Source organism: Agelaius tricolor, unplaced genomic scaffold (assembly GCF_023055355.1).
Source record: "Agelaius tricolor isolate 1412-34295 unplaced genomic scaffold, bAgeTri1.0.p SCAF_9, whole genome shotgun sequence".
NCBI classification, from domain to species: domain Eukaryota; kingdom Metazoa; phylum Chordata; class Aves; order Passeriformes; family Icteridae; genus Agelaius; species Agelaius tricolor.
Window position 1 is genome coordinate 19680638 of NW_027269269.1, and position 22295 is coordinate 19702932.

Consider the following 22295-nt stretch of genomic DNA (forward strand, 5'->3'; position numbering starts at 1 on the left):
CACCAGGCAGAGGGGCAGCTGGAGGAAAAGACCCACACCTCACTCCTGTGCCCTGAAGGTAGGTGCAGAGACCCCCAAGTACTGTCTTACTGGGGCTGTGCTTATGCAGAACAAAGAGATCAAATGGAAGCAGTGTGGTGTTTGAACAACTCTAGGACTCTCTGGAGTGTGTAAGGAGCAGAAAGCCAGGGATCTTGGAGCTTTTATGGATAGGCAAAGCCATTCAGCCCTACCCAGTACTAAAAGCTCCTGGCAACCTCAAGCCACAGCCTAACCACATCATAGACCCTCACCCATGGGTGGCTGGATCTCTACCTGATCCTCTCTTTTGAATGCTGATTTCACCAACTGATGAGGTGATCCCAGACCTGTTCACACCATCTCCTGGGGGACACCTGTGTCTCTGCCATCTTCCTCATGCCTGTTGTTCTGATGTTTTTGCTGTTTGCAGGAACTTCAGCTTCAGAGACAATCTCTTTCACTATGCCAGAGAACACTGTCCTTGGGTCAGAGAGAGCCCACATCTCTTTCTTAGGTGAGTTTTTAGAAGAGTCTTGGGAAGTAATACTTTTCCCTGCAGCTCACATCTCTTCTGGTGCCACTGTGTCTTCTTTAGCAAACAAAGTAATGAAAGGGAATATGTACAGCAAGGTGTGATGCTGTTTTCCAGAGCAGTATCCTGTCTCTCCTGTACAAGTGGCACTGGATGGATGTATAATTTCATCAAGCCAGGGGAAAGACAGCCAAGTACCAAATCATTATTCCTGCAGTCTGTAAACATCACATGGGCAGAGGTGAACTGAGTCTTTGCAGATTACCTGGAGAATCTGTGAGACCAGAATTGTTTTACGTGCAAGAATGTGTATGGCTCCCAAAGCTGTGGTTCTGTCCTACAGGTGACATTATGGGAACAGCACTGGACAACATAGATGAGCTTCTCCAGATGTCCAGTGGCTGTGGTGAGCAGAACATGGTTCATTTTGCCCCAAATGTCTTTATCACACGATACCTTGAAGAAACAGGACAGCTGACTCCAGAAATCAAACAGAAGGCCATTGGCTACCTGGAAAGCGGTGAGTGAATTCCTACTTGTTAAGCTGGTGGTGTCCACCACAGTACTTGTGTGGAAGGAGCCTCAGCAGAGGCCTGGTGCTGAGCAGGATTTGTGCAGCATCCCTTGCCTGGCATCATGGTAATTGCAGCAGTGTAAATCAGGCTAGTGCATGTCAGCGGAACGCACAGTTCATGGCACCCCTCTGCTAAATTCCTCAGAGATAATGCTCTCTGTAATGATCAGCAGGATTGGTGGGGCAGGTTGGCTCCTGGAGAACAGGACAGGCACACAGCATCTTCACTACCCCCAGCCTCTTCCTGCAGGATATCAGCAGCAGCTCCTGTACAAGCACACAGACGGCTCATACAGTGCCTTTGGGGAAGGAAGCGAGCCAGGAAACACTTGGTAAGCAACAATAACTGAGGAGCAAAAGTTTGCCCGGGTCAGGCTTTAGCTGGCTTGGTTTTTGGTCTGGGGAAACTGAGGCAGTCTGAAGGTGTGGAGTTTTGAACAGAAATTGCTCCTGAGACCTTTTGGAAGGTGTTGTGTCTTAAGCCCAGATGGATATTAAGCACCACACAGCTGTTTGCTCAACACCATCCTCATGCCAAATCCAAAACATGGCACTGTAACAGCTACTGAGAAGAAATTAACTCCGCTCTAGCTGAAACCAGAGCAATATCCATCTCTTACTCCATAACATTTATGTCATGCCAGGTTTCACACTTCCCAATATGCCGTCACTTTCCCTATTTTCCCTGTTTATCTGTTTTGACAAATATACAAAATCTTCCTCTTAGTCTTTGGGACACCTCTGTCAAATGTGACAATGAGCTAACCTGAAGTACCCCTCTCAGACTGTTTGTTCTTGAGCACCCCAAACAAGACTGATTCTGAAAACTTGGCAGCAAAGGCACCCTCTTTACAGGTTTTCAGAATGCTTGGTGCCCAAACAGGATTGGGAATGGGTCTGAGTGAGCTCACTAAATGTCAGCCCTCCAGGGCAGCAAAGCACCCTGTTGGAATTAGCGGAGCTCTGAAGGTCTGAAGAATTGAATTTTTTCTCCCTTGCTGCACATGGCTCTGACCTCAAGCTTCTTGAGCTCATGTGCACTGCTTCCAGTTCTCCATCTGCATAGGGACTGTGGCCTGCTGGTATTTCTACAGGGAGAATGTAGCAGAAGACACAGAGACTCCTGTCTCCTCTTAGAGACATGCATCGAGTGACAATTCAGTTCTATATCCTGCTTCCATTTCTCCATCTGCATAGGGACTGTGGCCTGCTGGTATTTCTACAGGGAGAATGTAGCAGAAGACACAGAGACTCCTGTCTCCTCTTAGAGACATGCATCGAGTGACAATTCAGTTCTATATCCTCCTTCCTTCCTCGGCTCTAGGCTTACTGCTCTTGTCCTGAAGACCTTCAGCCAAGCCCGGGACTTCATCCACATAGATGAACAAAATATAAAGGATGCTGCCAGTGCCCTGATTAAAAGTCAGACTCCATCTGGCTGCTTCAAGAGTGTGGGGAAGCTCTTCAACAATGGTCTGATGGTATGACATGTGTGTCAATGGTGGTTCATAAGGTACCTCAGAGCTCCTTCACTTTCTGGTTCAGTTTGGGTGCCAAAAATAAATGAACTCTTGCAGGAGGAAGGCTCTGAAGTGCCCAGGGTCACCCTTGGGTGACACTCAGGGCTGCCTAGTCACTGTGGCACTTTTTCAAGTTATGAATGATGAAGGTTTGCATTTGATGATGTGCACTTGGGAACTGAAACAGTGCCCTGCCCTACCTCCATCTCAAGGGCTAAGACTCGCCACCTTGCAGCGGGGTTCTGGGAACATCACTTCCTCCTGGCATTGAAATCTGCTACTGAAAATCTTACATTTGGGAGGAGAAAGGGGAGTGTGCTCAGCAGAGGGAGGGAATCAGATACCCAGAGGAGATTGGGGAACCCTGGCAGAGAAGTGCTCTGGTAAGCAGGACCTTTAAAAGTGGATACCATTCATGTCACTTCCATAGGAGAAGGAATAGGGCCAGCACTGTTGCCTGTGCTGGCATTTGCTAGGGGACCAGAAGGCACTGGAAAACTTTGCCCTCTCCCTTCTCATAGCATGCCTCATCTGTGTTTTGTGGTGTCTGCAGGGTGCAGTGGAGGAAGGCCTGGGGCTGAGCTCTGTGATAGTGATAGCTCTCATACGCTCGGGGATGCCTCACTCCGTGAGTATCGGCAGCAGGAGCGGGATGCGTGTGCAGCCTCTCGCAGCCAGTGCCTGGGCTCTGCCTTTGGTTTACACCCTCTTCTGCACACGTGAAATTTGCATTCCCTTCCCAAACACCCTGCCCGTAACGAGAGTGCTTTCAATTGTATCCTAGGACCCAGTTGTGGGGAAAGCTTTGAAGTGTATAAGGGACCTGGTCCATGCTGACACTGGCAGTCCCAACCTCTACAGCCTGGCACTGGCTGCAAATGCCTTCGCAGTGGCAGGGGACAAGGCCCTCAGGCAGAAAATCCTCAAAAGACTGGATAAGGCTGCCACAATATCAGGTACCACAGACTCTGGGGCAGGAGGGAGGGCCACTGACAGAACTGTGTGGAAATCCCTGGGTTGAACCACCACTGGAATGGAGGGAAGGAGTAGAGGTGGGGTGGGTACTGCCAGAGCTTTGTGGGGAGTCCAAGGCTTGGCTATCCAAGCCTCAATTTGCCAAGCTGTCCCAGGTTATATCCACACTGTGAGACACATTGTCTCTATGGATGATCTCACAGTCCTGGCCTCCCAGTCACCCAAACCAGGGAAGCTTAATGGATATAGTGGAACTCCTCCCCAGCCTGCAAGCCAAAGGTTTTGCTGGGAAAAGCAGGGTGTGGTGAGCAAACAGGGAGCTATGCACGTGTATCTTGTCCAACTGCACTATGTCCAATGTACATGTTTGTTTAGTACCTATATACAGGGGCTAGTAGAAACTCCAGGGTCACTAGATGCAGCTACACACTCCATTAATGTTCCCACTCCACCTCTAGATGACCAAATATTCTGGAGTCAACAGTCCAAACAGGAAGAAGATTCCCTATCTTGGTATCGGGCTCCATCTGTTGATGTGGAATTGACATCTAGTATCCTCATGGCTCACCTTACAAAGTCAAGTTTGTCGTCAGATGAAATCCAAAAGGCATCAAAGATTGTGTCTTGGCTCACCAAGCAGCAAAACCCATATGGAGGCTTTGCTTCAACCCAGGTAATCCCCTTGAGCTATCATCATCATCATCAGATTTGATGCTGGTTTTTTGAGAGCAATGGGTTCTAACAGCCCATAGTAAAAAAAGAAAAATTAATAAATCAAAAAAGGGTGTATGGTTTTACAGATCCTGGGATTTATGGATAATCCCATGCTAAAAGCCAAAGGGAAAGGCTCAACCCTTATTGTGCTATGGCTGCAGTATGAGGGAGGAAAAGGCTAAGGTCTGGGCATGCATAGGAAGCAGGAATCCCACTTTTCCTGATATTTTTCCTCAGGACACAGTTGCTGCTCTGGAAGCCCTAGCCCTGTATGCAACCAACATCTTCAGCAAGGATAGCCCTGATCTTCAGGTTTCTCTCACTTCCAAGGGGTTCAGCCAAAACTTTCGAGTAGACAAAAGCAATCGCCTCCTGCTGCAGACAGTGGAGCTGCCAGCCATTCCCCAAGATTATACCCTGCGTGTGCAGGGCCATGGGTGTCTTTTCCTGCAGGTAAGCCCAGCCAGGAAGAAAAATTCTGTCTGGTGAAAAGCCTTGAAAGCCAGGAATGTGCCCCCTGTTGACAGAGTGACAGAACTATCCTTTGTCCCCTAAAAAAGGAAAGAAGCCCAGAAGTTTCTCTCTTTGATTAGGTGAAAAAGCCACCTCATAGGCCTAGGGGACTTCACCTCAAACTTAAGCCAATTGGACAGAAGCCAAAAAGTCCTGCCTGGGCAATTTACTAGAAATAGAAGTGAACAAAGAAACTAGTCGCTTTTGTGAGGTGTTTTACCAGGAGCAAGAGCCTCTTGCACCTGGCTCATTTTTTCTCTGTTTGTTATTTTGCCTTTTATTAAAACTTTTTGTTTCCAACACTGCAACAAAAGCCATCCTGCTAATTTTATGCCTCCAAAGGTAGCTGAGCTATCTTGGGTGAATAATAGACCTCCAAGAGCTTATGAGACCTGGCTCGAGGAGACAACTATTACTCTTGCTACTTAGCCAACCGTGAAAACAAACTGCTGTAGTAACTTGCAAGAATTTGGTCTTCAAGGCTGGTTGGGGTAACTGTGATCCAGCAGGAAAGTAACATCTACTCCCCAAATGAAATCTGGATCATCTCCATCCAGCCAGAGCAGCTCTTCTCCTCCAAGAAATCCACCAGGAGCAGTGCACTACCAGCAGAACCTCTGCTTCTGCCATGTGGTTTTCTCGACACCAATACAAGACAGCTGAGTCTAGCCAAGAATACTCTCCAGCAAAGAAAACCCTGCAATTCTCTGCCATCCAGCTTCTTTCTGTCCTGGCAGGCCATCCTGAGGTACCACATCCCTCCCCGGAGGAGCGAGGCCACCTTTGCTGTATCCGTGCAGACGGAGTGCACCGTGCCCGATGCCACCCGCTTCCCTGTCACCATCCGTGCTCGGTAGGAGACACTCAGCTGCCCCTTTCCTCCCCAGTGCTGAGAGGCTTCTGGCACCACACCAGTCTCTTGCTGGCAGGGTTCCCCTTCACTCCTGGGGTCCAAGTGCTGAGGTGACCCCCTGTGCTCTCCCCAGCTGGGTGAGAAGCACAAGGCCCCAGAGGGGTGGCTCAGGCTGTAGTCCTGCCTTGTCCCCTGCCCCTCACCACAAATCCTCCCAAGGTCTGTGGGTCTCACCCCTGTCTAGGATTAGGTCTCAAAACACTAATGATGTGAAGGTCCTGTGGGACTGCCACCTACTCCTAAGCGTTCCCTCCTCTGCTCCCGGCTGACTGTCACACCAGTCTCCTCTGCTGTACTCCCACCTGGCCTGGGACAGAACTGCCAAGAGAACAGGCATAGGATCTGATATTCTCTGCCATGCATAAAGAAGGTAACACCATAAGCCTTCCAAGGAACTTATTCTCCTTGGCACAATTAAAAGCAAGATCAAGGGAAGCACAAAGATTTATTACAGTGCAGAAACAGGTATGCTTACAGGAGAAACACTGAAAAGAAAGGCACATTCCTCCACCTGAGTACCAAAGCTGGGCTGGAGTATCTGGAGATCATGGCTCAGAAAGTAACATTAGTGCTGTCCCCTGGGTTCCTGCTGCAGCTACACAGGGAACCGTGTGTCCACCAACATGGTCCTGATCCAAGTGGAGCTGCTGTCTGGATACAGCCCCGTGGCAGGTTCACTGGAAGAGGTGAGATTGTGAATTTGTGTCCAGCTGGGATGGGAACAGTGATGGATGTCCATCATGCAGGACTGTATGCTGAAATGTGATCATTCCTGTGGGCAGAGAAACAGGTTATTTTCTTCCTAAGAAATCCTTATACTCAAAGTCTCTTCCAAGCTGCACCTTGCCTTTCCCTACATCAACAGCTTCCCTGGCCATGTAAATATCTGCCCATACTTTCACAAGGACAAACACCCCTGAATATTTCTGCTTTTTATTAAAGGCTTTCTGATATTTTCCCCCTATTCTCAGCTAAAGAAAATGCCTTTAGTGAAGAAAGTTGAAAGCAAAGCTGACCAAGTCGTTCTCTACCTGGAGGAAGTAAGTGTAATTTGGGCTAACATCATCATTAAAGGGGCTATGGACTGACAGCTTTTATTCTTGTTTACTGGTTTCACTACTATTTTAACTATTCAGAGCTGTTGTTCCTGCATACCAGCCACATTTGCTGATCTGGAAAAGTGTTAGTTGGCAGTTGTTCATCCGTAGAGCCACTTACAGAGCTACTTAAGTTGAGTGAAACATGGGAAACTCTCACATTAAGCCTACATCTGTTGGCACTGTTAAGTGACTTTTGAAAGTCCATATCTATGGTGCCTGGTTAGGACTGAGGAGTAGCAATAAGATCCATCTAGCAAATCCAAGCAAGCCTGAAATCTTAGAAAGGTCTTAAGCAACCTGAATGCAGCAGAGAGCATGCAAGATCACTGATGGATTTTGCCAAGATCCTTTGAAACGAAACCAGATGGTTGTGTGAACAGAAGTGCTCTCCACAGACTCATGAATCAACAGATTAACAACCACTCCAGCCTTTTTCTAGCTCCATGAATACCTAAACAGCACCAGAAATGAGACCTAGCATGTATTTAAAACTCCAGCATTTCTAAGGAGCATTTCTGTGATTCTTCATCCTCAGTTTCTATCAGTAGGCTGAGCTAAGCTGGCCCCATAGGAGGTGGGTTAGTGTCACATGGATGCATTAGGCTTGCAGAGCTGCTGCTTTCATTACATCTACAGCACAGAGCAGAAAATGCAGAGAAATATTTCAGCTCAAGCTGCCAGGTAACACAAGGTGCACTGCAATCAACAGCAGGTCATGTAACTACTACCCTACAGCAGATGTTGGTCCACAACTTGTATTTGTCTGCTTAACGATGAGGGTTATGTCAGACTGAAGAATAAGAGCTGATGTAACTGTGAATAAGAAAGTAGCCACTGAGGCCAGGTGCATGAAGGAGCTCAGAGTAGAGCTGGATGGGAAGGTGGGATTGGTGGGGAACACTAGCACACCATATAGGTAGTGCGCACTGACTCCGTAGGTTTTTGATGTTCCTCATGAGTTGAGTTAAATTTGGTGACCAAAAAGGGGAGATAGTCACAGAATGGGAAGTAAAAGATATTTCTGAGATGGACTAGAAAGCAGAACAGATGTGTTACAGTGGTGTGGTTTCTACAGAGCCTGAGTGCAAGTAGGTGAAAGGGGCTGTCTTACAGGACTTTTCTGACCCTTTGTTTTTAATCCTTGCATTTCTTGGTCTTAGCTGACTAGACAGCCTCAAACCTACACTTTCCTGGTGGAGCAGGACATGCAAGTGAAGGATCATAAACCAGCCAATATCAAGATCTATGATTACTATATGCCAGGTGAGCTCAGATGCTGTACTGCAAAAACCACCCAAATGTACTTCTGGAAAGACAATTTCTGAATTTTGTTGAGTCTAAGACAATACCATCTCTCACCTCGTTAACTGACTGTCCCTTAGAAGCTCTCTAGGCATGAACTTAACCCATTGGTGTTCAAAATGGTAGGTCCTCCTCCCTCTGGCTCCAGAACTTGCAGGCCTGAAGCTGGTGTGTAGAACCACTGAGGGTCTGGCTCTCCCAACAAGAGTGGAGTAAGGAGCTGTGCTTTTGAGCACTTACTTTGTGGGAGACAGATAAAGCAGAGGGACCATAGTGGGGGGATGACTCAGAAGAGTAAGGGCCCCCTTAGAACAATAAAACCAAAACCAACTTGTCCTCTGTTCTGTGAGCTTCCTAGTGGGAAGAAAAGCTAGAAATGTGTCAGGGATTGCTATTTGTTGAGAAAGTGTGGAATTCACAACTGTGATGGAGCTCTTTGAGACTTGCAGCCTCCTGCCTTGGGTGAATCCTGACCAGCTTCAGAGTCATGGGCACACACCAGTGGTTTTGTGTGTTACAGAGAGGGGAGTTGTAGCCTGTAAATGGAGGGAACACCTCTCCTAGGAACAGTGGCTCAGTGCTGGATTGCTTTTGTGGGGTTTTGACAATGTGTCTCACCAGTACTTTCTTTCTTGTCTTTCAGAAGAAACTGCAGTGATGAGCTACAGTGTCCCGTGCAAGTGAGGTGAGGGCCCAACACCTCTTTTGTTATCACAGGCAGGGTCCTGAAGAATACGGAAGGGGAGGGAGATGCAGGCAAAGGCCCTTGCTCAAGAAACTTGCCAGACTGCAGGTCCAGGGTAGAAAGCAATTTGCAATGCCAAGTAAGGGTGAGTTCCTGTATCCCAGTGGTTAAACTGAGGGAAAGAGAACTGAAGTAGAAGATTTAATGTGACAAGATCATGACAAAGCTGGAAATGTGTTCCAGAAAACAAGGACTGCATGTACCAATTACTATCACCAGTCCTGGCCCTTTGCATCAACTACACTTTATTCAAGCCACCACAGTTCCCTCTCCTGGCACTTTCCCTGTAGTTTCACATCCCTCCAGCCCTGTGCGCACAACGTACCATGCTCATCTTTACTGCAGGGCCAGGCCAGGTTTCAGTGCCAAGCCTTTCTCCATCTCAGCCTGGCTTCTGATCCACACTAGGGAATGGACACCTGCCCATCCTCTTCCCAGGCTGAGCAAAGACAAAGCTTAAGTTTGACCAATGCCTGCCACTGCTCTAAACTTTCACTTGCACCTGTGTGCTTTCCTGCCTACAGCCCACAAGACAGGGAAAACCACCTGCTGCATGAATCACCTGTAGGGAGGCACACAGCCCTGTCCTGGGATGTCTGCCACAGGCTCCACACCCTTACCAGAGATTGTGACATAAGCTTTGTATAGATAAAGTGAGAGAGAATCTTAGGTCATAAAACATTCTGAGGTGGAAAGGACCCACAGGGATCACCCAGCTCCTGTCCCTGCCCAGGACAGCCCCAAGAGTCACACCATGTGCCTCACAGCATTGTCCAAATGCTTCATGAACTCCATCAGTTTTGGTGCTGTGACCGCTTCCCAGGGAAATCCGTTCCAGTGCCCAGCCACCCTCTGGGTGATAAGAGCTCTGTCCTTCTTGGCCTGACAGTACCATTCGGTCACAAGGTACAAAAAAGGCCCCTAAGTTCCCAGTGGTTAGTTTTAATACTTCATGAAGTTTTTTTTTGTCCTCTGTTGTCTTCACAGGAACAAGGATAGATCCCTCCTCTGCAGTCTCTACCATCAGTCCTTTGTCACCCCTGCCAACTGTCACATGGAGATACGAAGAAAAGAGAAAATGCTTGGAATTTCCTGCTGAGCAGTTAGTTCCTGGAAGGCTCAGACTGTGTGTGGCATCTTATTAAAAGTAGAAGACTAGAACTGTCTGATTGAATGATTATTCAGGTTTACTGTTTTTCTTCCAAACCAGGAAAATAGCATTTAAAAGCAGCTGGGAAAAATTAATTCTCTACCTCTGCTCACGTACAAAACTCTGCCCCTCCAGGTGCAGACGTGCACAGGAGGAGATAGAGCATTAAAAAAACCAGATCCATAGACCTAGAAACAGACACTTCCTGTTTCAAGCTGGGTACATGTTCCCCACTGCTTACCATTCCCCTTCCTGTCTTTGCTTATACTCCATGTTTCCTGCCCAAGACCCACCATTTCCTGATGCCACTGTTGTGTCACACAGGAACTTGCTGCCTACCTCAACTACAGACAGCACTGTATTCAGCCAAGGCTCGCTCCTCTGCAGAAGGAAATGAAGAAGGTGATTACACATGGATGCACACAGAGAAGGCTGCATGTCTCTTCCCAGCCAGAGAATCAGGAACCTACCTCCCCACCCCCAAATAATAGGAAATCTGCAACCCACCTGGCTGGTAGTAATCATAGATTTTGATGCTGGCTGGTTTCAGGTTCTTCACCTGAATTACTTGTTCCAGTTGCAGAGTGAAAGTCTGAGATTCATCATTGAGCTAGTGGAGATGGAAGGAAATTAGCAAGGAATGGGGAGAAAGAAGTCACAGCATCTTCATTTTCTCTGATTTGAATGTTTTCCTGCACTACATTTCTCCAATCCATTAGAGATTCTGGACTTGAAAATGGAGTATTGTGTGAGAGATAGCACACAATATTGTGCTAGGAATTTTCACAATATTGTGTAGGAATATTGTAATCCAATGACAATGAAATTGGGCAATCTTCCTCTGCCCCCAATTCTACCAGGGCTCTTTTCTTACCTAGACCAGCCTCAGGCTTCTCACACAGCTCCTTGTCCTCTGACCTTTTGCTCTCACTGTGCCCCACCAAATGCTTTTGTTCTCACTTACCTTCTCCAGATAAATGTAGATCACATTAGCTTTCACTTCTATTTTCTTAACAATGGTTCTGTTCTCCAGCTAGGATAGGAAACAATAATGGAATGAAATTTGTGAGCATTTTCCTTAAGGATTCCTGACCTGAGGGAGCCAGTTTTTTATGGAGGGAAGGTATAGAGCTGGACTCTGTGTGGAACTGTGCATTTTTCAGTGGTTATATCTTTGCTAGTCTCTCTTGGACATCCCTTGTGAGCATCTCATGTATGAACCCCACTGACCCTGCCCAGGGCAGAGGAATCTCCCCCTCTGGAGACCAAAGGCTGTGTGAGTGGTATGTATGACTGATAGGTTGGTGAGCAAATGGGTGCAGGCACCAGTAGACGTTCTTATTTAATCTCACTGAGTGTTCAAATGCTTTTAAAGACCTGCATGAGGGCTGTGATTTAATTTATGATTTAATTGGAAAACAATTCCAATTTAATTTTAATTGGAAAACAAAAGAATCTTTTTAGCTAGAGCTGGAGTATCTCTGAGAAATCCTGTCTTAGACTTTCTGACAAACAGATCCTGGTGTCAGCACACCCAGCAGTACACTTTGTTTCTGGCCCAAGTCCAAGTACTGCCAGTGGGAGAAGATGAACCACTCTGACCTCCCTTGTGGGGGCTGTAGGAAAACAAGAAGTTTTGGTGCAATTGCAACAGCAAAGGTTGCAATTGCACCAAAATTAGCTACAAATTTAGCTACTGCCTGGCCCGAAATGAACAATTCTCAACAGGAGCAAGCAGGCAGGATCCATTTACCACAGCTGGGTTTTCTTATTCCGAAGTTCTTACCAACATTCTGGATCTGGAAGTCATGATGAATCCAGATAGCAGGGAGACCTCTATGATCACCATGTTGGATGTGACTCTGCTCCCGATGTAGCTGGAGAAGAAAAAGCAGACAGAGGGTCTGACTCTGTGAGGAGAGTGCCCTCCCAGCCCCTCTTCCGTCCACCACCACGCCCTGAGCCAGGTGTCCCATCTGGGACTGGGGCCATGGCAGCCACTGCTCCCCCTCACAGGAGTTAGACAGCACCTTCCCCTCCAAGCCTTCCACCTGTCCGATTCTCCCTCTGTCTGTCCTGTTCAGCCCAAGGGCCGGGTCTCTCCATGAGAGCCCTGAGACCTGCCTGGCTGCTGTCCCCAAGCTCACTCCATCTTGCTGGAGCAGGAAGCAGCCCTTGGAGTCACCTGGCGAGGACGCGGACGGTGAGGAGGCGCGGGTTCGCCTGGCTGCAGTTGCTCAGCTCCGTGCTGACACGCAGCGTGAAGGTCACAGGAGTCCGTGGGGAAAGCTCGTGGTACCTCAGCACTGTCTGCAGGATAAGGGCCAGGAGTAGAAAACACAGGCATGATCTCGCGCAGGAGAAAAAAGGCAGAGTCCTCCCCTGCCCAGGCTCATCCCACCTGCTCACCTGAGCCAAGACGCAGCCGCTGCCGTGGGCCTGCAGCAGGAGCTGCCCCGGGATCTCCACCAGCGCCGCCTGCTGCACCAGCAGCCGCCTCTGCCGGCTCACCTGGAACGCCTTCCCAAAGGCCCTCTGGGACCGCACCCTCAGCACGGCCGGCCCTGAGGTGCTGAACGCCCTCGCTGCATATTTCGCTAAGGCTTGCAAGGCAACAGCCGTGTCCTGCAGAGGGAGAGACAGGCTCCTCTGAAAGCATCCGCCGTAATGGCACCGGCTTGGAACAGGAATTCCTCAAGAGGACTTGTGCTGCCAAGCTGGGCTACAAAAGGCTCCACAGGGAGCTGCTGTTACCTGGGTGGAGGCAAAACCCCCGTCGGCATTTTGCTGCCGGGTCAGCCAGGCCACGATGGCAGCTGCGGTTGTCATGTCACCGGCGTGCAGCCGTGCCTTGGACAGGTAGGCCAGGAGCACATAGGCGGTCAGCTCTATGTCCACGGACTGAGTGCCAGGCCAGAAGTCTGTGGAGGCTGGAGAGCTTGGCTTGGGGCTCCAGTGGATTTGTCCTCCTGCAGAAGGAAAAGGATTATGAAGGCTGTTTAGGGAGGACATAATTTGGGTTTCAGAGGAAACAAAGCCCACAATGCTTTCAGGGCTCCTTCAGTACATTCCCTATACTCAGGCCAGGATTACTTTCTTGAATTCATCTCCAAGGCTTCACCTTGTTTTAGCTCACAGACTCCTACCTCCTTCCTCAAAGGGATCTTGAATTCCTCCAGTCTGAGGAAGCTATTTCTAAGTCACTCTTACAGTTTGTGAAATACCTTATGGTATTTTCAGTAAAACAATGCAGTTACTGCACAAATACAAGGAGTATCTTATATACAAATGTATTATATATAAATACATATATCATTTTCGACTGCTGTAGCTCGGCATACATTACTCCAGCAGGCAGCACCTGATTTGATGGCCTGTTCCTCCAGTTTGTACAGCAGCTCCTGGGTTGTCTCATAGTCCCCAGCCAGGGCAAAGGCATAGGCCAGCAAGGCTTCTGTGTAGATGTTGGTGATGTTGTGAACCACCTTCTGCAGGCAGCGGAGAGTAGTCTGCATCAGCTTGCCCTGTGTTGGGAGGAGAGAACGTGCCAAACTCTGACAGGGGTGAAATAGAGGGCTAGGAGCCACACTATGTCTTCCCAACGTAGTTCCAGAGAAACCAAATAATTTACAGACTGTCTTCAGAAAATGGGCAGTGCAGCCCTGATGTGCACTGGGAGCCATTCCCACCAAGCACTACTGCATCAGGCCAGTTTCACAACACTGGCTCTTTTGAGGAATGACTTCACCATTTGACCAAACATTGACTCATTCTCAGAAGCTCCCTCCCAGTTCATGGCCTGGAGAAGACCAGAATCACAAGCTGGCATACCCCTGTGGTGGTGCCCAGGAGAGCAGGAGGGAGCAGGAGCGAGTTGAGTGTGCTCACCTGCAGGGGCAGACCCATCTCCAGCAGTGCTGCAGCGACATAGGCCCCCAGAGAGACTTCATCATCCATGCTGCCCTGTGAGGGGAACACATCTTTCACTCTTACAGGCTGTTAGGAGGGCCCTCTCCTCAGAAGGAAAAGCATTGCTCTCATGTTTTCCCTCTCTTTAGGGCTTGCACAGGTTGCAGAATGACTTTCTAGGATCTTTTGGGATCCCACTATCTTCTGCTGTCAAAAATCTCTCCAGTCATTCGCCAGCAGTGCTACCTGCCCTGGCCCACCATTACCTTTAGGGAGGAGTGAAAAAAGTTCCCTTTGGTGGCAAAGCAGCCACTGGGGAGTTGGTTTTGCTCTAGCCAGCGCAGGGCATCCTGGATGTTCTTGTCATCTATGTAGATGTATTTTCTGGCTTGGCCAAAATTCTTGAGTACAAAAGCTGTCAACCTAGCAAGAGGATTAGTTGTGAGAAAAAGAGGCAAACAAAAAAAAAAAAAAAAAAACAGCAAAGAGAAAGTCAGAGGTCTCCTGGTGCTTGTCCCTGAACTAGTGACATAGCGGGGATGCAAAAAAAAGAGTAATTTTCATAAAGAAAGTCAATCTAAAAGTGGAAATGGTCCACCGGACTCAGCCCAGTGTCTCCTCTCCCTGCCTCTGTCTCCACAGATATATTACTTGCATACTACTTAGTGCTTTACTCAGTAATTTCACCCTCCCACTCCGACTTTTACCTGTTCTACTTCATCTCCTCCAAACTACTGAGACAATCTGGAATTCACCCTTTTCTTCCTCCCTTCCTTTCTCCATTCATCTTAGCCAAGCACCATAGGTGTAAGTTGTGCCAAGGCAGCTCCTCTCCACTCACTGAGGAGAGGATTTTTTATTGCTCTCACCTGATTTTTTTCCAGACATGTGTACCCCTCTTGGCTGCCAGGTCATCAGTAGCATGACCTGATGTTGTCTGTGGGCCAACAGCAGGGGCATAGAGACAGAAAAAAAGACCTTTCATTCCCTGGGACCACATCTTTGCTGTTCCACTTTCCCAAAAACTCTGCTGCCCTGCCTGACTGCTTTTTCTAGTGGCTCAAGTGCCTCAGACTCTCCCTGTCAGAGAGTTCCTTCTGTCTCCATCCCAAAGGAAATCTTGTCAGCTTCCTCAGATCCATTAGGTGCTCTAACCCAGACAGGAAAAATCAGAAGTGAGGAGGGATGTTTGCAGTGCTTACCAAGTGTTTCCTTCTCCATCCTTCTGCCCAAAGAAGCTGTAGGAGCCATCCCTGTGCTTGTACAGAAGTTGTGTCTGATACCCTGGGGAGATGGGAACAGTGATTAATGTGGCCCGGTAACACAGAGGGGACAGTGCTGACAGAGTGGGTGCAAGGGCAAGAGTTACTGGTATGTTGGCCACAGGGGAAGGCAGAGGGGCAGGGTGGCTCTGTTGCACTCACCATTGCGCAGGAATCCTGCTGCCCTGGCCTTGATCTCAGGGCTCAGCTGCCTCGTCTTCTCCAGGTACTGCAGCACATAGACAACGGGGGCAAACAGCACCATGTTCTGCTCCCCACAGCCGTGGGGCAGCTGCACCAGGTGGTCCAGGTTTTGCAGTGCCAGCCCCATGAGGTCACCTATTCAAGGGTGCAAAAAACAAAGAAAGTGTAAATATTATTTGAGATGGCTTTTCAGCCAGGCAGGGGGTAACAGTGCTTTATCTCAGCAGGGGGAAAGCACTGGAGAAAGGAGGAGAGAGAAGTAAACAACTGAATGCAAGATGAAGAGTGGTGACTGTTTTGCCTCTTTACAGCTTGGCGTCATGACAACTTTATGGAGTCCCTGGAGATAAGTTCCCCTTATCAGCTTTTGCATTCTGAAGGGCTCCAGCTATAACAAATACTGTTTGTAAAAGGCTGTCAGCAGAGCTGCACCTGCTCAGTCTGTGTCACATAGACAAGCAAATGTAACAGCACTCAGGGAAAGGTTGAAATGCCAGGTCTTTAGCCAGGCCTGTTCTACCCAGCCATATGTCAAGCATCAAAATGTGAGGAAGCCAGCAGGGGTGCTAGTCAGATGGTGTGAAGGTGTCCACACATCCTCCAGCCAGTCAGAAAAGCCTTGTGTTTTCCTCTCTTGGGGTTCTGTTGCACAGTATTCATGGCTACTTATGCCAGGCCTGGCTTCATACCAGTTCTGGCCTGCAAAACAAATAGATGTATTTAATGGTAGGTATGGCCTGTCCCAGTACCCTGTCCAAAATGTTCCTTTGCAACTTTATAATGCTGAGAAAGATTTCTTCTCTCCAGGAGCTTCTGCTGTAGCATAGTTTTGAGCTTTACTGTTTGTATCTACACAGAAATAGCCAAGGTCCAAAGTCTCTGCTCCAAGGCCCTAGCTAGAAAAAGAAGGATTATTCTCCTGTGCAGATTACTCTTCCATTAAAGCGAAACATCTGAAAGCTTGGTGTTTGCAGGGAATAGAAACACAGCATCCTCTCTTCTGGGCAGTTTCATGCCAAGTGGATCTTCTGACACCAAGTTAAGCCTTGCCCTAACACAGACCAGCACTCTGTGAACCCACAGTAGAAGTCACTTACCTGTGATGGAAATGGAAGCCCTGGCAGAAGCCTTGACTACATTGTCAGGGAGGCGAAGGGACACGGGTTCTTCAGCCACGTTTCCTGATAACAGCAGGATAAAAGGTGTAGCATGAAAAACCAAGCCAAAAGCCCCTAACTGGAGAGACAAGACTGGCCCAGCTAAGTGGGACACAGCCTACATCCTGCTCACACTGACTGTCCTGGTCATTGCACCAAGTGCATTGCCTGAAATCTTTTCAGATTAGGCCATACATGAGAGCTGCTGGTGGGGCCAAGGGCCCACCAAGCTTCACTTCAGCTCAATTCACTGCACTTCAGAAGGCTCACACAAATCACAGCTGGACATCACTCAAGGGAGGACATCCTGGGGAGACGTGCACTGCTGCAGGGATGGGGTGGGAGGGTTGGAGCACCTCGCACTGGTGACTGCCAAGCCCCAGGAACATCCCAGGGTTGCACTGTGAGAAGGAGACTACAGAGCAGGATTTTGCCACTTATACTCAGCAGCAAATTCATGTGGGACAGCGCATGTGGGAGTAATATTTCTTATTCATTCGTGGCTGATAGGAAGTGAAATTTCCATGTGAAAAATAATTTCAAAACATTCTTTCATGAGACCTCCCACAGTTTAGTTCTACTTTCAGGTGTATTTATTTCAGGCTGCAGAAGCCATTGAGGCTGTGCACATACCTCCTCTTGGGCACAGAAGGGAGCTGTAGGACTTCTCCACTAACACACCCTCTGGCTGCCAGGGCAGAAACATGTATGTGGGACAGGAGAAACAAAAGTACACATAAAATTCCCAAATGACACCAACATTTCAGAGAAAGTTCAAGTCTGAATTCAGAGGTCAGGGACTCCACCCTCCTCCTTTTTGGCAGGTCTGCCTGCTTCACTGCTCAAAGGATCAAGAGTTAGCCCAAGGGACAGGGCTCTCTGGCCAGTGAGCACATACAAAAGCTCAGGTACAGCATGAAAAGCAGGGAAAGATACAGGAGAACACAGACATAGGAATGCAGCTCAAGAAAGAGTACTTCAAGAACAGGTTTGGCTAGGTCCTGGGAGAAATGAAGTGATCTAAGCCACAGCTTTGGTATACTATTGCTGGCCAAAATTTGAGGTGATAAAACTATTTAGCCCACCTCAGGCTGCCTTCCCCCTTGGGCAGGGATATCATAGACAGAAATGAGGCTGTTCTTGTACTGACCTGGACCAGCAAGTGTTTGGTCAGTGTGTGTCTCCCCTTCAGGGCAGCTGGCAAGGGCTTCCTGCCCCCACACCGTGACGTTGGGTCCAGCACCTCTGTCCTCACTGAGATGTTCAGAGTCCCTAGCAAATAAATTCAACAGTCCTTTTTTTATACCTGTGGCCAAATGGAGTAAACTCTCTTTAACCCATAGTGACCTGAAATGCTTTGGGTTGTTGGTCTTCATGGTGGTTTGGCCAGTAAAGGTGAGCCAGCCAGTGCTGACAGCTTGTTCAGACACCCTGAGCATGAGGAAACTCAGTAACATCTCACCAGCAGTGACTTCACTGCACTGCAATGACTTGAACAACAGAGGGTCCAGCAGCCCTCAGAACCCAGCATGCCCTTCCCATTGCATATGAAGCACAGGACCAGCAATACAAAATTCCCCCACCCACATCCACACAGCATCCTCCTCCCTAGCTGTTGCCATAGCCCTCTCTTTAGGAGTTCCTTCCCTCTCTGGTGAGTCTGTCTAAGAAGAGAGAAAGAAAGCAAACATAGTGGATTGCATATTCCACCATTAAGGACAGACTTCAGGATTCAGAGGAGACCTGGCTCTGCCAACTTCTCTGGACCTCCCACACTCTTTCACTTCAGTTTTGGGGTTCCCCGTCACCAGTGCCTTTTTGCTGCCATACCCAGTTGGACTGCTGTCACATTCCACATGAAGGTCTTGGACTCCTTTGCACACAGACACTCCTTGTCCCTGCAAGTCTGACATGGCTCCACCTGGAAGTCTGAGGATTTAGCCAGGGCCACCTGGATCTGCGGGAATGACAGATGCAGGTGAGTGACTGGGCAGCTCAGGTGAGATGGCTTGGCACCATGAGCTCTGAAACTGGAGGGCAGAGTAGGCCTGTCCCACACAGTGACACACCTGCATGCACTGCTGCAGGTAGCTGAAGACAGTGGCTTTCATCAGGAAGGTCTCTCCACGGATGACGGAATATGGCAGTGTCACGTCCACAAAGAAGGGCTGAACTGTTCTGAGGCTCGTGGTTGGGGCAAGGCCAAACCCCCTCCCAGCCAAGCAGAACATCTTGACCTTCCACTCTGCAGCAGCAGCAGGTGCTGTGACTGAGACATTCCTGCTGCCATTGGAGCTGAGAGGAAGAGAGAACTTGCCTGAAGAGATTCATCTGCTAGTGGAGAGGAATGAGAAGTGCTCATAGCCCTGCTGATGGAGGTGACACTGGTCCTCCTGCTTGGATCAGCTTCTGCTGTATTGCCAATGACTTTTGCTCCAGTGGCTCACAGCAAGGCACTTCTCAGCAATTTTTTCCCTAGAGCCATAAACCCTCTTTAAATGCCATCAGTAAAGGTTTTATGTCCTTCTTCTGAGCAAGACACTGCCCAAGCATTCCAGCTCTGTACACTCATGGTCGTTTGGACTGGAAGTATACTCCTGTTCCTTAAATCTGTGTACACTTCAGCACCTCAAAGTCTACTAGTTTGACACTCTACAAATGTAGGGAAGAGCCCCATAATTTGCATGCAGAGGTCTCTTTGCATCTCTTTTACACAAACTCAAGGCAACCAAGTCTCTACAGCAAAGGGTCATCCTTCTGTCCATTTGTAAAGTCAGGAATAACTTACCCAACAGAGTACATATTCCAGATCCAAGTTTCAGGGAAAAAGTGGTGAGATCTTCTGTGAGTTGTAAAGTGGGGATGTTCCTCATTGATTCTTTGATCTTCTATAGAAGGCACCCCTGAAGGAAAGAGCAAGGAGTCCCACCAGAGTGCGAGAGGTGAATCCTGCCAACCATAGACAGTCTTGCAGTGAGGCTGGAGGCAAAGCAGGCAGTTAGAGAGACATAGGAGAGTCTTCCAGAGGAAAGCACAAGGGACTGGACTGATTTCATGGGAGAGATTAGAAATGAAGGCAAAAGAGAGTGATAGCGGGAGAAGCAGCTTGCAGTGAGCTGATTGCAAGGTTTCCAAGACTTGGTTAGACAAAGCCCTTTTCTGACCTGACCCAGAGATTTTGCTTAAGAGACTGACAACCTCCAGAGAGCTGTTCTAACCAACACTTCTATAATTCTGTGAGTACTAGAACTGTTTGCTTGCTGCACAAAGCTCACATTCCACAGCAAGCAATGGTTTAAATACAGGCAGGCACATGACCCAGCTTAGTACAGTTATCAAGAGCAAACTGAGACACAGAGGAAGAACATGAGGCTGTCTCTGTGGCCACAAATGGGGACCAAAGCTGGGTCTCAGTACAGCCTGAGGAGTGGGAATAGACACTGGGAAACAGATCCTGGGTCCCGCTTGGGTTTATCTGTGAGGAAAGGGAGTGTCATCCTTTAGTGTCAGGGAACATCCAGGTAGTGATGTTCTTCAGAGCCCTTTTTTATGAGGACTGGGTCACTCCTACTAAGTCTGGTGGACTGTGGGGGCAGCACCCGGTACTCCTAAGAGAGACAATATTCACCACAAACAAACCCCAAAGATCTCATGTCCCAGGTAGGCTCAAAGTGCAGCTCACCTATGATTGGCTTCCTATCCATCCGACGGGAGCATTGAGAGGGCTTCTTGATTACAAGGTTTGAGAAGACTTTCAGTCCCATGTTCTGTTAGGAAAAGAGGGAGGGCAGGGGAGGCAGAAAAGCATCTGTGAGTGGGGAAGACTAACTGCTGCTCTTCAAATTACTCTGGAAAAACAAAGACCATTCAGTGCCCAGGCAGCCCAGAGCAGCACTGGCCCAAGCAGACACAGTGCTGAGGGAAGCATGAAGGAGATCTGCCCTTAAGACACCAAGAGGTCTGCCTGGGGCCTGTCCAAAATAGTGGCAAAGAGCAGCTAACAACTAAGCCATGGCAACAACCCATGGTCTAATGCTTGGGATTTCTCCCTGTCTTTCTTTTCTCTAATACTGTAGACAAACAGTACACAGCCCAGGAACTCATTCCTCATTCCCATTCAAGTAAAAAAAAATGGGAGTTTGAAGGTCCAAGATTTCATCACCTTGTTTTGTGCACATGTGGAGGGAAATATGGATATTCCTACTCAATGGGGTTGTACACCTTTTGAGACAACACAGTTCAGCCAGGGCAGACATCAGGGTCAGTCTAGAGGAGGAAAAGCCTCTCAGACTGCTTGGGGAGAAAATACCTCTGATGCCCATAATTGCAACAGCTCTGGGGAACATCATGAGGTGATTACCCGGAAGAGGTTGAAGATGTCAGCCTGAAAGGAATGTTGTGGCCTTCCTCGTAGCAGAGACGACAAGGACTGAGGCTGCGCACAGCGATCTGAATGCTCTTCTACTTGGGCAGGGTATCCACGTTGGAAGGCAGCAGGGAACAAACCATAGACCTAGGCAAACTCACAGGCAGGGAAGGATTGGGCAAGGAGCAGATACCTCCAGATGCTTCACTCCATCCTCCCCTAGCATGCACATCAGTTCCTGTCCTTCTTCCAAGGCAGGACCTGCTTTCTCCTTCACACACAGACCTCCTCATTCATTGGCTCCCAGCGCCCCTTGCCACAGCCCCTGCCTGCCTCACCCAGCTCATCCATCACTCCTGAGGTTTTGCCTGGTTGCACAGACACTCACCATTTGGCTGGTCAGCTCATGGTCTGGTCTGGTGGACAACATGTTTTCATCCACTGCCTGGACTGCACACAGGGAGCCGGGTGATGCCTGCAGCTGGAGCTGCACTGCTGACCCTGCCTGGGCTTCTTTACCTGAGAATCCTACCTTGACCTGGAGCAACACACCAGGAAAGGAATATGAAACAGAAAGAGGTGTGAGGAGGATGACAGACCAATGGCACAGGCAGAAAGAGGAAGACTAGCTGGAATCTCCCCTGCTCAGCCACTGCTATCGGAAGTCACTGATGAAGATTTCCTGGTCCCTGGGCACTGTGCTGCAGATACCCCTTCCATCTCTTCTGCCCAGTTCTCTCTTGGAAGGATCTGAGGGTCTCCTTCCCTCAAGCCTCCTGACTCCTGCTCATCAGCTCTCCCCCAGCCGCAGAGGTGAGTCTCACCTGGTTTTGGAAGCACAAGGCAACATCCAAGCGGATGCTGTCAGCTGTGACCCCTCCGTTGGGGAAGATGGCGTACACCACTAAGGAAGGTGACGGGGACAAGTTGGCAGTGAAGGTCAAAGGGATGGAGAACGAGCCCTTCAGCACTGAAGAAGGAAAGGCAGAATATTATCATCATAGGCCCACTCAGACCTCCTTCTGCCCTTCTTCTTTTTGTGCTATATAATCTCAAAATGTCAAACCAATTCGTGCTGCTGCACTGTCTGCCCTCTCCCTCCAATCTCTGACCCTAAGTATTCCATCTTCCCCTACGTCCTCCCAATCTCTCTTCCCATCATTTTTTCATTGTGTCTTTTTGCCCTCTTCCACATTTGACACAATTGCTTCTTCAGCCTGCCTCTGTCCTGTTTCCTGACTGCTCCAGACCTATAGATTGTGGAAATTTGGGGGAAGCTCCAGCAATTCTCATGACCAACCTAGAAACCAACCAGGTGCAACTGTTTCCACTTCTCTG

The 22295-nt window shown here is 48.7% G+C and overlaps 2 protein-coding genes across 2 annotated transcripts in view; one reads left to right on the forward strand and one right to left on the reverse strand.

Annotated features, from left to right (window-relative positions):
- Positions 1 to 10018, forward strand: part of LOC139592769 (alpha-2-macroglobulin-like protein 1) — a 24437-nt gene extending 14419 nt beyond the window's left edge. The window contains exons 22-36 of the mRNA XM_071432989.1: positions 7 to 58; positions 452 to 535; positions 897 to 1073; positions 1378 to 1459; positions 2452 to 2608; positions 3201 to 3275; positions 3432 to 3603; positions 4081 to 4295; positions 4574 to 4789; positions 5587 to 5702; positions 6358 to 6448; positions 6734 to 6802; positions 8023 to 8125; positions 8808 to 8849; positions 9897 to 10018. Of these exons, the coding sequence (XP_071289090.1) occupies positions 7 to 58; positions 452 to 535; positions 897 to 1073; positions 1378 to 1459; positions 2452 to 2608; positions 3201 to 3275; positions 3432 to 3603; positions 4081 to 4295; positions 4574 to 4789; positions 5587 to 5702; positions 6358 to 6448; positions 6734 to 6802; positions 8023 to 8125; positions 8808 to 8848 (1650 nt within the window). The 3' untranslated portion in view covers position 8849; positions 9897 to 10018. The remainder of the gene's footprint in view (positions 1 to 6; positions 59 to 451; positions 536 to 896; positions 1074 to 1377; positions 1460 to 2451; positions 2609 to 3200; positions 3276 to 3431; positions 3604 to 4080; positions 4296 to 4573; positions 4790 to 5586; positions 5703 to 6357; positions 6449 to 6733; positions 6803 to 8022; positions 8126 to 8807; positions 8850 to 9896) is intronic.
- Positions 6298 to 22295, reverse strand: part of LOC139592770 (alpha-2-macroglobulin-like protein 1) — a 25806-nt gene continuing 9808 nt past the window's right edge. Inside the window, exons 14-36 of the mRNA XM_071432990.1 lie at positions 21782 to 21927; positions 21346 to 21495; positions 20952 to 21104; positions 20274 to 20358; positions 19380 to 19494; positions 18661 to 18886; positions 18422 to 18548; positions 17742 to 17863; positions 17225 to 17279; positions 16532 to 16615; positions 15393 to 15569; positions 15171 to 15252; positions 14235 to 14391; positions 13948 to 14022; positions 13421 to 13583; positions 12814 to 13028; positions 12469 to 12684; positions 12245 to 12369; positions 11846 to 11936; positions 11024 to 11092; positions 10567 to 10669; positions 10399 to 10440; positions 6298 to 6534 (exon numbers count right to left, since the gene is read on the reverse strand). Coding sequence (XP_071289091.1) covers positions 10400 to 10440; positions 10567 to 10669; positions 11024 to 11092; positions 11846 to 11936; positions 12245 to 12369; positions 12469 to 12684; positions 12814 to 13028; positions 13421 to 13583; positions 13948 to 14022; positions 14235 to 14391; positions 15171 to 15252; positions 15393 to 15569; positions 16532 to 16615; positions 17225 to 17279; positions 17742 to 17863; positions 18422 to 18548; positions 18661 to 18886; positions 19380 to 19494; positions 20274 to 20358; positions 20952 to 21104; positions 21346 to 21495; positions 21782 to 21927 — 2777 coding nt within the window. The 3' untranslated portion in view covers positions 6298 to 6534; position 10399. The remainder of the gene's footprint in view (positions 6535 to 10398; positions 10441 to 10566; positions 10670 to 11023; positions 11093 to 11845; positions 11937 to 12244; positions 12370 to 12468; positions 12685 to 12813; positions 13029 to 13420; positions 13584 to 13947; positions 14023 to 14234; positions 14392 to 15170; positions 15253 to 15392; positions 15570 to 16531; positions 16616 to 17224; positions 17280 to 17741; positions 17864 to 18421; positions 18549 to 18660; positions 18887 to 19379; positions 19495 to 20273; positions 20359 to 20951; positions 21105 to 21345; positions 21496 to 21781; positions 21928 to 22295) is intronic.